Source organism: Thalassophryne amazonica, chromosome 8, assembly GCF_902500255.1.
Source record: "Thalassophryne amazonica chromosome 8, fThaAma1.1, whole genome shotgun sequence".
Classification (NCBI taxonomy): Eukaryota; Metazoa; Chordata; class Actinopteri; order Batrachoidiformes; family Batrachoididae; genus Thalassophryne; species Thalassophryne amazonica.
In genome coordinates, this window is record NC_047110.1 from 5,516,123 (window position 1) to 5,532,202 (window position 16,080).

At 44.8% G+C, this 16,080-nt stretch overlaps 1 protein-coding gene across 1 annotated transcript in view; it reads right to left on the reverse strand.

Annotated features, from left to right (window-relative positions):
• Window positions 1–8,028: 8,028 nt before the first annotated feature.
• The window catches only part of utp4 (UTP4 small subunit processome component), a 58,268-nt gene continuing 50,216 nt past the window's right edge, over window positions 8,029–16,080 (reverse strand). The window contains exons 13-16 of the mRNA XM_034175699.1: window positions 14,331–14,426; window positions 13,430–13,615; window positions 13,234–13,344; window positions 8,029–8,270 (exon numbers count right to left, since the gene is read on the reverse strand). Of these exons, the coding sequence (XP_034031590.1) occupies window positions 8,154–8,270; window positions 13,234–13,344; window positions 13,430–13,615; window positions 14,331–14,426 (510 nt within the window). The 3' untranslated portion in view covers window positions 8,029–8,153. The remainder of the gene's footprint in view (window positions 8,271–13,233; window positions 13,345–13,429; window positions 13,616–14,330; window positions 14,427–16,080) is intronic.

Genomic DNA, 16,080 nt, shown 5'->3' on the forward strand with positions numbered 1-16,080 from the left:
ACGTGAAGGCATGCTTGAGATTGTTTAATGAGTTTGGGGAAGATATGCCTATGTTTGTCTCGCACCGTTTGGACAAACTTCCACCTGTTGGTTTTGGCAGTATCGACGCCTCAGCCCTGCTTAGAAGAATAGAGCAACTAAGCAATGAAGTTTCTGCCTTTGCGCAGGACCACTGAAGCACAGGCGGATGTGAATGAGAATCTGATGGCAGCTACTGTGGCTGTGAATCGCCGGGTGAAGGCGATGGAGCAGAGCTGCACTCTTAACCTGGACCGCAGGGCCGCTGTGGCTGCTGCAGGGGAGGTGGAGGTGCAGAGGAAGACAGGCTCTGCTCAGCAGGCAGAGATGGCGTTACCGTCTCCCCATGCTGCGGCTACAGAGAACGTTCAGCCTTGCACATCAGGTATGTCACCACCGTGGAGTTTTGTTGTGAGCAATGGACGTAAAATGCCGGACATTAATGTCACACCTAAGAGGCGACCCATATCCACTCAGGGGAAACGTGAGCGAAGGAATAGGCCTCCCGGAATTATTGGCACTGGCACAGAGAGCCACATTCCTGTGATTACAACTAAGAGAGTGAGTATATTTGCCACCAAATTTTCTCCAGATGTGGATGCTGAGACTATCTATCTGAGAAACTGGTCAATAAGTCTGTGACATGTAGGAAGATAGAATCGCATCGGAGCAGATTCGGCTCATTTCATGTCACTGCAGATTGTAAGGAGGTGGCTGACATGTACAGTTCCCATATCTGGATAGCAGGGGTGTATGTGAGAAGGTATTTTGAACTCCGTGGGCACAGAGGCTCTGCTGGCAATATTCCTGTGGGGAGAAATGAACTGCTGCAGTCAGAGAATAATGAAACTGTGGCTACGTCCTCCTAAACTGTGATGCGGGTTGTCTCTTATAACTGTCATGGGCTGCATGTAGGTAACAGCGCTGGGGACAGAGCCTGACGTGTTGTGGTGGATAAAATACTTCAAAGTTGTGACATTCTGTGTTTACAGGAGACTTTCTTTTCCAAACAGGATTTGGGAGGGTTGAATTCTGTTCATGATGACTTTCACGGAGCTGGTGTTGTGTGGGCCGCCAGAAGAGGAGGTACTGCTGGCCCACCACCAGAGGGCGCCCTGTCTGGAGTGCGGGCTCCAGGCACCAGAGGGCGCAGCCGCCTCACAGGAGCAGCCAGGGTGACAGCTGTCACACATCACCTGCAACAGCTGTTACCAATCACCTGATCAGCAGGGGTACATCAGCAGGACGACGTCTCCACCTCTTTGCCGAGATATCGTTCTACCTGGAAGGTAACGTACCTCAGCTGACTGTTTTGACAGTATCCTTTGTGACTTTGTGCATTATATTGTGGACTGCTTTTCCAACGAGAGGTGGAGGTAGCTTTCCTGCCGTACTGATTCCTGGGTGCAAACGCATCCTCAGTTAATTGCTCTTTTATGGTTTTGTCTTTTTATTGTTTTTAAATTTTAATTCAGTTTTTTCTGTTTTTATTACACTGTGTGAACTGCTGTGAGGCGATCTCATCGCGAATTGGCGCTATATAAATAAATTTGACCTATCAGATGGTGCTCTGAGCGCCATCTGACCACAATTCACATACAGTAGTGTTCAGAATAATAGTAGTGCTATGTGACTAAAAAGATTAATCCAGGTTTTGAGTATATTTCTTAATGTTACATGAGAAACAAGGTACCAGTAGATTCAGTAGATTCTCACAAATCCAACAAGACCAAGCATTCATGATATGCACACTCTTAAGGCTATGAAATTGGGCTATTAGTAAAAAAAAAAAGTAGAAAAGGGGGTGTTCACAATAATAGTAGTGTGGCATTCAGTCAGTGAGTTCATCAATTTTGTGGAACAAACAGGTGTGAATCAGGTGTCGCCTATTTAAGGATGAAGCCAGCACCTGTTGAACATGCTTTTCTCTTTGAAAGCCTGAGGAAAATGGGACGTTCAAGACATTGTTCAGAAGAACAGCGTAGTTTGATTAAAAAGTTGATTGGAGAGGGGAAAACTTATACGCAGGTGCAAAACATTATAGGCTGTTCATCTACAATGATCTCCAATGCTTTAAAATGGACAAAAAAAAACAGAGACACGTGGAACAAAACGTAAAACAACCATCAAAATGGATAGAAGAATAACCAGAATGGCAAAGGCTCACCCATTGATCAGCTCCAGGATGATCAAAGACAGTCTGGAGTTACCTGTAAATGCTGTGACAGTTAGAAGACGCCTGTGTGAAGCTAATTTATTTGCAAGAATCCCCCGCAAAGTCCCTCTGTTAAATAAAAGACGTGCAGAAGAGGTTACAATTTGCCAAAGAACACATCAACTGGCCTAAAGAGAAATGGAGGAATATTTTGTGGACTGATTGTTATGTGTCGGACGCAGTCGGAGTACCGACCAGCATTTGAAGTAGGACCCAGCATAAAGGAAACAGAGCACGGTTCAAAGGATAACAGAATTTAATGACATAACAGTGAGTGCTAATTAATAACAAATAAGTGCGCGGTCTGGCGAGGTGGAAGAACGGTGCGCTCCCAGCAGCACAAACGGTCCGGAGCCAGAACAGTTCGGACCCAAGGACCCCGCCGACACCCCCCAGGTGGCCGCAACCAACCGAGTCTCAGGAAGTGTGCTGACGAGCGTGAGACCTCACCCCCTCCTCTTTCACAGACCATGGCATCAAACCTGGTACGGTCTCTGCGTCCATGATGATGAGATGGTTCTCTAAACGTCGATCTCACCCATCTGGTCACAAGGTCGAGTCTCTGGCAAATACACACTGTGTACTCCAGACTTAAATGCAACCATGCCCCAATCCATAAAGATGCACCACAGCTGTGAGTCCTGACGAGCTGCACATGACCAGCCTCAGGTGATCAGGGTGAGGTCCTAATAACTCAGCCACACAGTCCTGAACGCATGCCACCTGGAAGGAAAAACAAAAGACAGAGAACAGAAGACAGAAACAAAAGGCAGCCAGGCACCCCAGCCATACAACACTGATGAGAGTAAAATTGTTCTTTTTGGGTCCAAGGGCCGCAGACAGTTTGTGAGACGACCCCTAAACTCTGAATTCAAGACACAGTTCACAGTGAAGACAGTGAAGCATGGTGGTGCAAGCATCATGATATGGGCATGTTTCTCCTACTATGGTGTTGGGCCTATATATCGCATACCAGGTATCATGGATCAGTTTGGATATGTCAAAATAATTGAAGAGGTCATGTTGCCTTAAGCTGAAGAGGACATGCCCTTGAAGTGGGTGTTTCAACAAGACAATGACCCCAAGCACACTAGTAAACAAGCAAAATCTTGGTTCCAAACCAACAAAATTAATGCCTCGCAGATGTGAAGAAATCATAAAAAACTGGTTATACAACTAAATACTAGTTTAGTGATTCACAGGATTGCTAAAAAAGCAGTTTGAACATAACAGTTTTGAGTTTGTAGCATCAACAGCAGATGCTACTATTATTGTGAACACCCCCTTTTCTACTTTTTTTTACTAATAGCCCAATTTCATAGCCTTAAGAGTGTGCATATCATGAATGCTTGGTCTTGTTGGATTTGTGAGAATCTAGTGAATCTACTGGTACCTTGTTTCCCATGTAACAATAACAAATATACTCAAAACCTGGATTAATCTTTTTAGTCACATAACACTACTATTATTCTGAACACTACTGTATTCTGAAGGCGGCATAAACAGGATCTGAAACAATTTTAGTGTGTATGAGGGACCCTTGAGATGGATCGGGCATGACAAAGCCTGCCGGCTCGACACTGACATGCCACTTATCCACTTAAGCCCCGTTTACACATAGACGGTAAGAGCTCCCGGAAGCATCCCGGAAGAGTTTTTGGCCGTCTTAAGGATCAAATGCCGTTGTTAACGCCGGCACTAGGGGGCATGGCTTAGTTCCGGCTTTACCGGGAATTGTCGAAAAAATTATTCAACATGTCGAATAATTCTGGGAGCGCTCCCGGAGAATTCGCGTGACGATGGAGACAGCACGAACAACGGCGTTTGATACTTTTTAATCGCCCTTTCATCCTGCCCCTTCCTGTAGTGCCGCGGTTTACACCTGTTGTGTGGGCCGCTGAAGAGGAGGTACTGCTGGCCCACCGCCACTAGAGGGTGCCCTGCCTGGAGTGCGGGCTCCAGGCACCGGAGGGCGCTGCCGCCTTACAGGAGCAGCCAGGATGACAGCTGCCACCCATCACTGGAGACAGCTGATCCCAATTAACAAGGAGGTATATCAACAGGACGGCATCTCCACCTCATTTGCCGAGATATCGCCTTACCAAAGAGGTAACCATCTCAGCCTGCACACACGTGTGACTTTAATTGTATTCTCGTTTGATTATCTGTAGGACAGCTGACTACTAGACAACATTCGGATAAGTACTCACCTTCCTACATTGTTGTTGACCAGAGGTGGAGGTGGACTCTCCACCCTCCGTGTTGCTGGGTGCAGCCGCATCCACACCTGACTGTTTCTGTTTCTTGCCAGCAGTACCGGATCCGACGAGCGGCGGCAGTGGCCATCTGGGAATTCGGGACTTGGCGGCTCCAGTATTCCCGGGGTTCGGTGGCAGAGGAAATCAGGTTGGTTCCGGTTCGACTTGGACAGACGTCTCCTATCGTCGAGCCTGCCCACACGACACCGTTGTAATTGGACTCCATTTCAATATTGTAATCGGTTGTATTTGTTGTGCCTGTTTCACAGCAGTAAAAGCAGTGTTATTCGACTCCTCCATTGTCCGTTCATTTGCGCCCCCTGTTGTGGGTCCGTGTTCCTACACTTTCACAACAACACCGCCATAATTGGTGGCCGGCGTTGTATCCCTAATCAACGGCGTGTAAAACAGCGATAGAGCCCACATCAGCGTCCTCAAGGGCATTTTAACCGGCGACAGGGGCAGACAAAACGGTGGCGCTAGCAGACAGTACGCCATTCTAAACGCCACCTCCCGCTTAATGGCGTTCCAAACGGCCGATAGGCGGCGGTCAGTATAAAAACGCTAGCGCGCTGCATGCAGGCCTCTCACTCGCGGCCAGCTCCAGATATTTTTGCAGAGAAGCTCCACTATGCCTCCTAAAAGAAAATTGGCAAGGACTTACCAAGAGGTCTGGTTCAGAAGCAGAGGGAGGCCTGTGGTGGAGACGGAGCAACATGTTGAGGAGGGGAAAAGGAAGGAGAAGAAAAGGCTGAGGATGATCTCCCTCCCCCTGCAGTGACAGAGGCATGTATAATAGGTATACATGCCTATTATACATGGCATGGCATATATAATAGGCTGCTTCAGCCTATTATACTCTGGGGGCGGTGCCTATATGCAAAAGTTCCTGGAGTAACGCAGGATTTGCCTGGATAAAACCAGCGGTACACAGGGCATTATCAGCGGCAGCAAAACACCGCCGTTCTCACGCACGTCTTAACCTGCAATTGTAAAGGATAGAACTGGGTATTAACCCCCGTTGCCTGACGTGTGCCGGATGCTACGGCGTCAAAATGCCGCTTTATTCAGCGGATTTAGCGGCGTTTTATCCACGTATTTGCGGCTAGTACAGCGGTCAAAACGCCGGCGAAATGCCCCGCCCCTTTCCACCGCGAAAACAGCCGGAACTACCGCGAACTTCGGTCTACGTACTACCCACCGACAAAACCGCCTATGTGTAAACGGAGCTTTACAATGTCCACCTCTACTGCCCCCCACCCCCACCCCCGGAGCACAAAGGAAATGTTGATCATTGATATGTATGTGGCACACAGCCATCAATGTGCAGGGGATGTGAACACAGCGTGAACAAATCAAAAGCACTGTGTCCACTATGGGTCAATGTGTCACACGGAGCTGCAGATCTGGACAGGCTGTTATATCCATAATAGACCTTACGGTAGATAATATTCCTCCTCATGGACGACGTAAATAATGTGAATATTGTCTCCATCATAACTGTATATAACACAGGCAGCTGCACCTCTCCGTGGTGCACAGTAACTCTCGGGCTCAGAGCTGAACAGATCTCACGCTGTAAGATATGATCAACCTCTAACTCTGTAGGAGATATGACATGGAACTGTTGTGCCAGGCCATTACAGTATTCATAAACATGAATCTCACCTCCAACAGTGGTCCAGAAGTGTTTCACAGTGCGGACGTGGAGCTGAAATCCTCTCACCCAAAATAAAAAATAAATCCCATGTGATAATCATTGCGGTGTCCTGAGTTGAGTTGTGCTCTTGAAGTGAGCAAAAAAGAAAAAAGAAATTCAAGTTCCCTGGAAAAGTGGGACAGCATGGCACACTGTCAGCAACCTTTCAATGAAGCAGTCCAGTGGCACTAAGCGCGCGCGCGCCCTGCCCTGGCTCATGCAACGTTATGCACACATACGTACGCACGCTGAGTGGTAATTGCAGCCTGTTGTCTACATGCGCTTTGGATGCCATTGTGCAGGTGTGGACGAGGTGATCCGGATGCGTTCTTACATGGCTGACCACATCTCTTTTCCTCCCGACTGTCGGATTATGGCAATATTTGCCGTACCGGGACAGGTTTCTGCACATTCTTGCTATGTGTGACGGGGGGGGGGCTTTAGGTTTCCCTTTCAGTTTGAGAATTTTTCTCGGTTTTTAGCATTCTCGAAGCAAAAGCTATAGGTTTCTCACTTGAGTCTGACATTTTGTGAGAAATCACTGCATCCACATGGGTGATGCATCACATCTCAGAATCAGTGGCAGATCAGGGTTGTAGTGAACTAAAACTGTTTGAAATTAGCTGTATTTTAGCTTCTTCAAAAGTCCTGTCACATGACTCTGTCCACTCACATTTTCCCTCTTTCTGTAGCAACCCTGTCATTGGTGCTATCACTGTTGACAAATTCCGTATGAATTTCCCGTAGTAACTCAACAAGGGCAGGAAAGACCTTAACTCTGTCAAAGTACTTTAAGTTTTCGCTTGAGAAATAGCCTCACGTTTGTCCTTCAGAGGGTGAATTACCTCAGCAACAATCACATGCCACAAATATGACACGCTGTGCTGGAAAAAGTTACATTTGTCACTGGTTGCTCTATTGTGATTTTTCAATATTTTCAGCACAAATTTCACGTGTTGCTCATGGTCCTTTATTGTGATCAATATCTGTAGTTTCTCCAAAACTATGAGTCCTATCAACATTCCATTTTGGCTGCATTCATCCTTGAACCAAAACACATAAACATACCAAACGGCAAACGTCAGCTCTTCCCATTTTCTCCGTGATCTAAGCCACACCCAAACACAAACTCACAACACACACACACACACACACACACACAGGCCACTTGGCTTTTTATAATATAGATTAATCCATTCACTCATTACAGTCAACTCACCTCCCCATGACAAGTGGACGAACTTGCACAATGGAAATATCGCATTTTTATGAGTTGTCTTCCTCACACAAGTTCAGAAAAAGACGGCTGTTTGTCTGAATTAATAACTGTTGTTAATTCATAAAAAAGGGGATTTGGGTTTTTCTACGTGAACACATAATGCCTTTGTTTGACTACATGAATAAATTAAAGTCTGATGCTGAGGGATGTGGCTGAGAGTGAAATTTAATTATTTTTGGTGATTTTTGGTTCAGTTATTTCCTGAAAAAGGCGGGTACCTTTGAAGGAAAAACTGGTGAACAGGCATCGTTTAATTCAGTTGTTTATATTACTGGCAGCAGTTATTTTTTTGTTGTTCATGGTGGACGTTATTATTCATGTTGTATTTCTTAAATGAATGTCTTCTCTCCTGTATCACGTAGTTTGTTTGTTTCTGGTCCTGTGAAACTGTTCTTATGTAGTTCAGGGTCCCCGAGGACTAGGTTCAGGATCCAATGCTTTGTTTACTTTAAAATGTTAATGTGGGTCTAACACTGTGCACAGTGACAGAGGTCAAGGGTCAGAGTGTTTTTTTTAAACACAGGAGGAGGAAAAATAAAGTTCCAGTGTTTTCTGTGCATTTATTTTTGGTTCTTTTTGAATAAATGAGTAAAAACACTGTGGGTTCAGGTTCTCAGGGCACCAGAAGAGTCTGTAGTTCAACGTCACAAAGACGCTGTCGTCAGGAAACCAGGAGCAAAACCTTCACGTGGCAAACTTCTTCTGCCGGACAGGTGCAGGCAGCTGAGAGCGGATGTCCAGTAGGGGGCGCTCTATTACAACCAGAGACAGGTCCTCCAGTAAGCAGACATACATCAGGTCCTGCGGGGGACAAACAGCAGACGTGGGTCAGTAAAGACGCTCCAAAGCAAACATCTGCACAAAACCTGAAGAGTCACATGAACACCAACGTTCTGGACATCAGCGTCCGTCCAACTGCCCTGAAACACAAAGTGCTGTGAGTCCATTAGTCCAAAATCAGGCTCAGGGTTTGTTTACAACCAGGGTTGAAAGTGGGCCATGGGGGGAAAATATAAGAAAAGAAAAACTGAAAATGTTTGGCACAGGCCAAAGTCTCGAAGCCCCTGGCGGGGGGTGTGGGGGGGGTTCTCCCCCAGAAAAATTTGAGATCTCAGATGCATTCTGGTGCATTTTCAGGTCTATTTACCCACCAAACAAATCTCCAAAAAAAAAATTTTTTTTTTTTTTTGGTGGGGGGCACTTAATGTATCATTACTGAAAGAAATACGCATATAGTTACTGATATACTTGTCCGGGCTGTGTTCTCTGTGTTTTTAATTTAACATCGTGTGCACTGAGCCATTGTTCTGTCGAGATGAGGTGCGTCGCATAACTGCACGTGTGCACTGAAAAAATTACATGACAAAGTTCGCTTATTTTGATGGGCAAGTAAATGTATAAATTGTTCATCCGAACGTAGTAATGTATAAAATCTACTCACTATAAAACAATAAGTATTTTTAACCTGGAGTTAGCTTATTTTGACAGGCAAAATATACATATACATACATTTATGGTCCTAACGTAAAATACAGAAAATGTTTTATTTACCAGGTTATAAATACACTGAATGCAATTAATAAATAAATAAAAACTATTACGGAAAAGACAAAAACAAAAAAAAAAACAATGCACATGCGCAGTTGCACGTCGAGCGAATTACATCATCTCCCCATGTGTAGTTGAGCGAGGCACCTCATCTCGACGGGTGACGTCTTCCAAGTCCGGGGTAGAGCGTACTGCGCATGCGTAGCGCGATGCATCTAATCTCGACGTTCACCTCATCTCAACGGGACACCGTCATTTCCAGCTGTCAGCGAGTCACTGGTGGGCGATCCGCTGAGAGGTGCCTTGCCGTACGCGCTCAGATGTAGCTGGTCAGTCCCCATGTGATCTTGTCTGTAAATAATTATCAGCATATCATGACGGCATGAGAGCGTGACCCAATGTTGGTTCATGGGAATGGTGGTGAGCAACACACTTGCACACCACACGTGTAATGGAGGAAGGGGAAGCACACTTGCATGACATACGTGTTGCTTGGTAACGGCACACTTGTGGGGCACTTAGACATTTGCACAGCGTGGCTTGAATGTGGTCGCCTGCCCTCCACTCTCATGCTGGCTGCGCAAACAGCCCCGCCTTTTCTAAGTGCCCCACAAGTGGTGTTGGATGTTCATGGGTGGCACCTGGACTCCGGCTGACACCTGCCGAGAGGGAGTCGAATGGGCACTCCGCCGTCTTTTGGCCGCTGGTGTGAAGGCTGCCTCGATCGTGTCATTCGGCCACGGTGCGACATGGGTGATGATTCGTGCAGCCCATCATGCCATCTGAACTACGTATGACATGCTGTGCGAATGCTGCGAACACAATCAGCTGACAATGTGACCTCATCTTGCCCGTGATTGGAATGGGTTACAGGTGTGAGCAGCACATGAATGTAGAGTGCATGTGCTGCATGCAAATGGTTGTGGCAACAGCTGTATGAGGCGTTCAAGGCGGCTCAGATTTTTCAAGAGTGGCATGCAATTTCTCCTTCCTGCCCCCATGTAGGCACAGCAGTATTACATTAGCGGTAACAGGGAGTCCGCCCTCTAGCTTTCATATATGTAACTATGCATTTTTCACATCAATATCTGGCTTCTACGAGCATGTTAAATATTTATCATATTCACCTGATTTCAAGTTGATGTAACAGAAGAAACCATAAAATGCAGATTTAGCAGGCTAACAAACGTTTGCATGGAGACCGTTTGAAATCAATTCATCCCAAAGACAATTTAATTTGTGTAAAGTAACTTGAATAACTTCAACTGCAAATGAATTTCATCAAACACACGATATAATGAGATCAAAGACTTAACGGGATCGTTAATGTTTCCATATAAATGATGAATAATAAGTCGGGGCAGCGTTTTGGTCCTTTCTGGTTGAACCAGCCCCATTTGAATTTATTTCTGATGAACTTTAAATCATCTCCCAGCAGCAGAACAACGTTTCATCCTTTTCACTGTCGTTTCAACACGATGCGGAGTTCACGGTAAAATCTGTAGCATCGTGTCTCATTGGCTGCTGTGTGGACAAGCGGCGCCATGTAACATTATCCTTCAGTGTTGGATCAGGACATGAAAACGTGAGACTAAATATCCACTTTGACGTCTCATCAGAGATGTTTCCAAACAATTTTACAAATACAGACCAGAGACTAAATCTGATACGCAACAGAAAAACAAAAAAAACCCTTCTTTCGAGTTTAATGGCAGTTTGCAAACCAACACGGTGCATTACCGCCACCAACTGTTTGGCTGTGGAACATTAACGGATTCTGGCGTATGCTATCAAAAATAACCCGGAAACATTCACCACGTAAGTAAAAACCCGGATTTCCGTGAATTTACAGAAAACCTCCATCACTGACAACTCAGTGAATTCATCATGTTTTCAGACAGAACGATTCTGCTGTTGGAACCTTCGTGAGGACGCCGTCTCTTTTCTGTCACCAACATACAGTAGTGTTCAGAATAATAGTAGTGCTATGTGACTAAAAAGATTAATCCAGGTTTTGAGTATATTTCTTATTGTTACATGGGAAACAAGGTACCAGTAGATTCATTAGATTCTCACAAATCCAACAAGACCAAGCATTCATGATATGCACACTCTTAAGGCTATGAAATTGGGCTATTAGTAAAAAAAAAAGTAGAAAAGGGGGTGTTCACAATAATAGTAGTGTGGCATTCAGTCAGTGAGTTCATCAATTTTGTGGAACAAACAGGTGTGAATCAGGTGTCGCCTATTTAAGGATGAAGCCAGCACCTGTTGAACATGCTTTTCTCTTTGAAAGCCTGAGGAAAATGGGACGTTCAAGACATTGTTCAGAAGAACAGCGTAGTTTGATTAAAAAGTTGATTGGAGAGGGGAAAACTTATACGCAGGTGCAAAAAAATTATAGGCTGTTCATCTACAATGATCTCCAATGCTTTAAAATGGACCAAAAAAAACAGAGACACGTGGAAGAAAACGGAAAACAACCATCAAAATGGACAGAAGAATAACCAGAATGGCAAAGGCTGACCCATTGATCAGCTCCAGGATGATCAAAGACAGTCTGGAGTTACCTGTAAGTGCTGTGACAGTTAGAAGACGCCTGTGTGAAGCTAATTTATTTGCAAGAATCCCCCGCAAAATCCCTCTGTTAAATAAAAGACGTGCAGAAGAGGTTACAATTTGCCAAAGAACACATCAACTGGCCTAAAGAGAAATGGAGGAATATTTTGTGGACTGATGAGAGTAAAACTGTTCTTTTTGGGTCCAAGGGCCGCAGACAGTTTGTGAGACGACCCCCAAACTCTGAATTCAAGCCACAGTTCACAGTGAAGACAGTGAAGCATGGTGGTGCAAGCATCATGATATGGGCATGTTTCTCCTACTATGGTGTTGGGCCTATATATCGCATACCAGGTATCATGGATCAGTGTGGATATGTCAAAATACTTGAAGAGGTCATGTTGCCTTATGCTGAAGAGGACATGCCCTTGAAATGGGTGTTTCAACAAGACAATGACCCCAAGCACACTAGTAAGCCAGCAAAATCTTGGTTCCAAACAAACAAAATTAATGCCTCACAGATGTGAAGAAATCATGAAAAACTGTGGTTATACAACTAAATACTAGTTTAGTGATTCACAGGATTGCTAAAAAAGCAGTTTGAATGTAATAGTTTTGAGTTTGTAGCGTCAACAGCAGATGCTACTATTATTGTGAACACCCCCTTTTCTACTTTTTTTTACTAATAGCCCAATTTCATAGCCTTAAGAGTGTGCATATCATGAATGCTTGGTCTTGTTGGGAAAGTGTAGGAACACGGACCCACAACAGGGGGCGCAAATGAACGGACAATGGAGTAAGTCAAAATAACAACGCTTTACTGTTGTGAATGTGCACAACGAATACAACCAATTACAGAAATGGACAACAGTCAATACACAAAAGTGTCGTGTGGGCAGGCTCGAAGATAGGAGACGCCTCTCCAAGGTAAGACCGGAACCACACGGCTTCCTCCGCCACAGGACCCCGGGAATACTGGAGCCGCCAAGTCCCGAACTCCCAGGTGGCCACTGCCTCCGCGTGTCGGACCTGGTACTGCTGGCGAGGGAAAAAGAACAGTTAGATGGGGGCGCGTTTGCACCCAGAACTCCGAACGGCAGGAAAGGTACCTCCACCTCTCGTTGGAACAGTAATCCAATAAACTAGCTCAGTCAAGAATATGTACTCTGTATGCTTCGATAAGTTACCTCTCCGGTAGAAGCGATATCTCGGCGATGAGGTGGAGATGCCGTCCTGCTGATATACCCCAGTGATAATTGCCGTCAGCTGTCTCAGGTGATGGGTGACAGCTGTTACCGAGGCTGCTCCTGTGGGGCGGCGGCGCCCTCTGGTGCCTGGAGCCCGCACTCCAGGCAGGGCGCCCTCTGGTGGTGGTGGGCCAGCAGTACCTCCTCTTCAGCGGCCCACACAACAGGTCTTGTTGGATTTGTGAGAATCTACTGAATCTACTGGCACCTTGTTTCCCATGTAACAATAAGAAATATACTCAAAACCTGGATTAATCTTTTTAGTCACATAGCACTACTATTATTCTGAACATTACTGTACAAACACAACGCTGAGACACCATCTTCGGACACTTTGACTATTACATGAGTAATAAAGTATCCAGATACAGTCAGGATGTAATCAGATTACACTGAGCGTGGAGACGTACCTGGAAGTTCTTGCAGATCTTGAAGGCGTGGCTCTGTGTGACCCGCTCAGACTCGGGCAGACTCTGGAGTGTCAGCTGGTTGTAGAACAGGCTCGTAGGTCCAGGAAGAGGCTGCGCGGAGAAAGCGGTTACCTCACAGTCCAACACGCTGCAGCTAAACGCACGCAACACTGAGAAAAGTCTCGTGTTAACGTACCAGACTCTGATCCAGCACGCAGAACATGTAGGTGTCGTGCAGAATGATGTGGGCTGGGTTTTTTGGACTGAAGGCGATGTGGGTGACGGGCGTGTCCCTCTCCAGCCACAGGCGGTGCAGTCCTTGTTTCTGCAGCTTTCGGCTCCACGCGGTGTACTCCTTCTGAGCCAGCGAGTACTCGAAGATCTGCACCACACACAAGGAGGCGATCAGAGCGAGACCCGCCACTCAGCCAAAAGCATCCACAATAATACAACACAACAAAACAGCGCCAGAGCGCCCACGCACACGCTGTAGGCGCTACACACCACAACAGGAACACACGTCTGTGTGTAACAGTGTGTTTGACTGTGTGACTTCATTCTGAAGTCATTCATACAAATCAATCACAAATATTTTACTGATCAATATCTGCTTGCAATCATCCATCTTTGGGTCTTGGTTCGCGTCCTTTCAGTCAGTCACGACACTTCCAGTGTTATGTCTCTATCAACTGCCGATTACACAATTCATGCGTTTGGCAGAAAACTAGTGATGCACGATTACATATCAGTATTAGCAAAAAAAAAAAAAAAAGAGCTTAAAAATGCAGTTTTTTGTTTTATTTTTCATTGTGAGCACATATGAAAATTAGTGCCAATGAAGCTTTCTGACAGAGCAACATTCAGAATGTAGAATATGAGAATAACTTCGTACGACTTCCAGGACTCCTGTACTGTGGTTGTTGCAGTTAAATCTGAATTCATTTGCTGTATCAGGTTTCCTGTTCTGAGCGTTTCAGGGCTCCAACCCCGGTGGATACCTAACAGCGGGAAAGCTTCCCAACAACCTGAACCAACTCTTCGCCGCGGAAACACGTGACACGCAGACGTGCCGTCAGGGACCTGGGTGCAGTGCCTACCTGTCTATCAGCGTGCACGATGACGAGGCTGCCTGTCGTCGGGTGGATGCCGATGGCAGTAGGGCAGGAACTGCACACTGGAACTCTGCAATGGAACTAAACACACAAACAACACTTACTCATAGTGGTGAGAAAAACTATTCATCTCCCTGACATTTTTAAAATTAACTTACAGGAACTGAAAATTAATTAAATTGTTGTTATTAATTTGGATTTTTATCACAGAAAAGAACTAATATCAGTGAAAATATTGACACAAAAGGACAAATATGAATGAAATTCTGAAGATAAAATAAATGTTTAAATACAGTAGTGTTCAGAATAATAGTAGTGCTATGTGACTAAAAAGATTAATCCAGGTTTTGAGTATATTTCTTATTGTTACATGGGAAACAAGGTACCAGTAGATTCAGCAGATTCTCACAAATCCAACAAAACCAAGCATTCATGATATGCACACTCTTAAGGCTATGAAATTGGGCTATTAGTAAAAAAAAAAAGTAGAAAAGGGGGTGTTCACAATAATAGTAGTGCGGCATTCAGTCAGTGAGTTTGTCAATTTTGTGGAACAAACAGGTGTGAATCAGGTGTCCCTTATGTAAGGATGAGGCCAGCACCTTTTGAACATGCTTTTCTCTTTGAAAGCCTGAGAAAAATGGGACATTCAAGACATTGTTCAGAAGAACAGCGTAGTTTGATTAAAAAGTTGATTGGAGAGGGGAAAACGTATACACAGGTGCAAAAAATTACAGGCTGTTCATCTACAATGATCTACAATGCTTTAAAATGGACAAAAAAACAGAGACGTGTGGAAGAAAACGCAAAACAACCATCAAAATGAATAGAAGAATAACAAGAATGGCAAAGGCTCACCCTCTGATCAGCTCCAGGATAATCAAAGACAGTCTGGAGTTACCTGTAAGTGCTGTGACAGTTAGAAGACGCCTGTGTGAAGCTAATTTATTTGCAAGAATCCCCCGCAAAGTCCCTCTGTTAAATAAAAGACATGTGCAGAAGAGGTTACAATTTGCCAAAGAACACATCAACTGGCCTAAAGAGAAATGGAGGAATATTTTGTTGACTGATGAGAGTAAAACTGTTCTTTTTGGGTCCAAGGGCCACAGACAGTTTGTGAGACGACCCCCAAACTGAATTCAAGCCACAGTTCACAGTGAAGACAGTGAAGCATGGTGGTGCAAGCATCATGATATGGGCACGTTTCTCCTACTATGGTGTTGGGCCTATATATCACATACCAGGTATCATGGATCAGTTTGGATATGTCAAAATACTTGAAGAGGTCATGTTGCCTTATGCTGAAGAGGACATGCCCTTGAAATGGGTGTTTCAACAAGACAATGACCCCAAGCACACTAGTAAACCAGCAAAATCTTGGTTCCAAACCAACAAAATTAATGCCTTGCAGATGTGAAGAAATCATGAAAAACTGTAGTTATACAACTAAATACTAGTTTAGTGATTCACAGGATTGCTAAAAAAGCAGTTTGAACATAATAGTTTTGAGTTTGTAGCATCAACAGCAGATGCTACTATTACTGTGAACACCCCCTTTTCTACTTTTTTTTACTAATAGCCCAATTTCATAGCCTTAAGAGTGTGCATATCATGAATGCTTGGTCTTGTTGGATTTGTGAGAATCTACTGAATCTACTGGTACCTTGTTTCCCATGTAACAATAAGAAACATACTCAAAACCTGGATTAATCTTTTTAGTCACATAGCACTACTA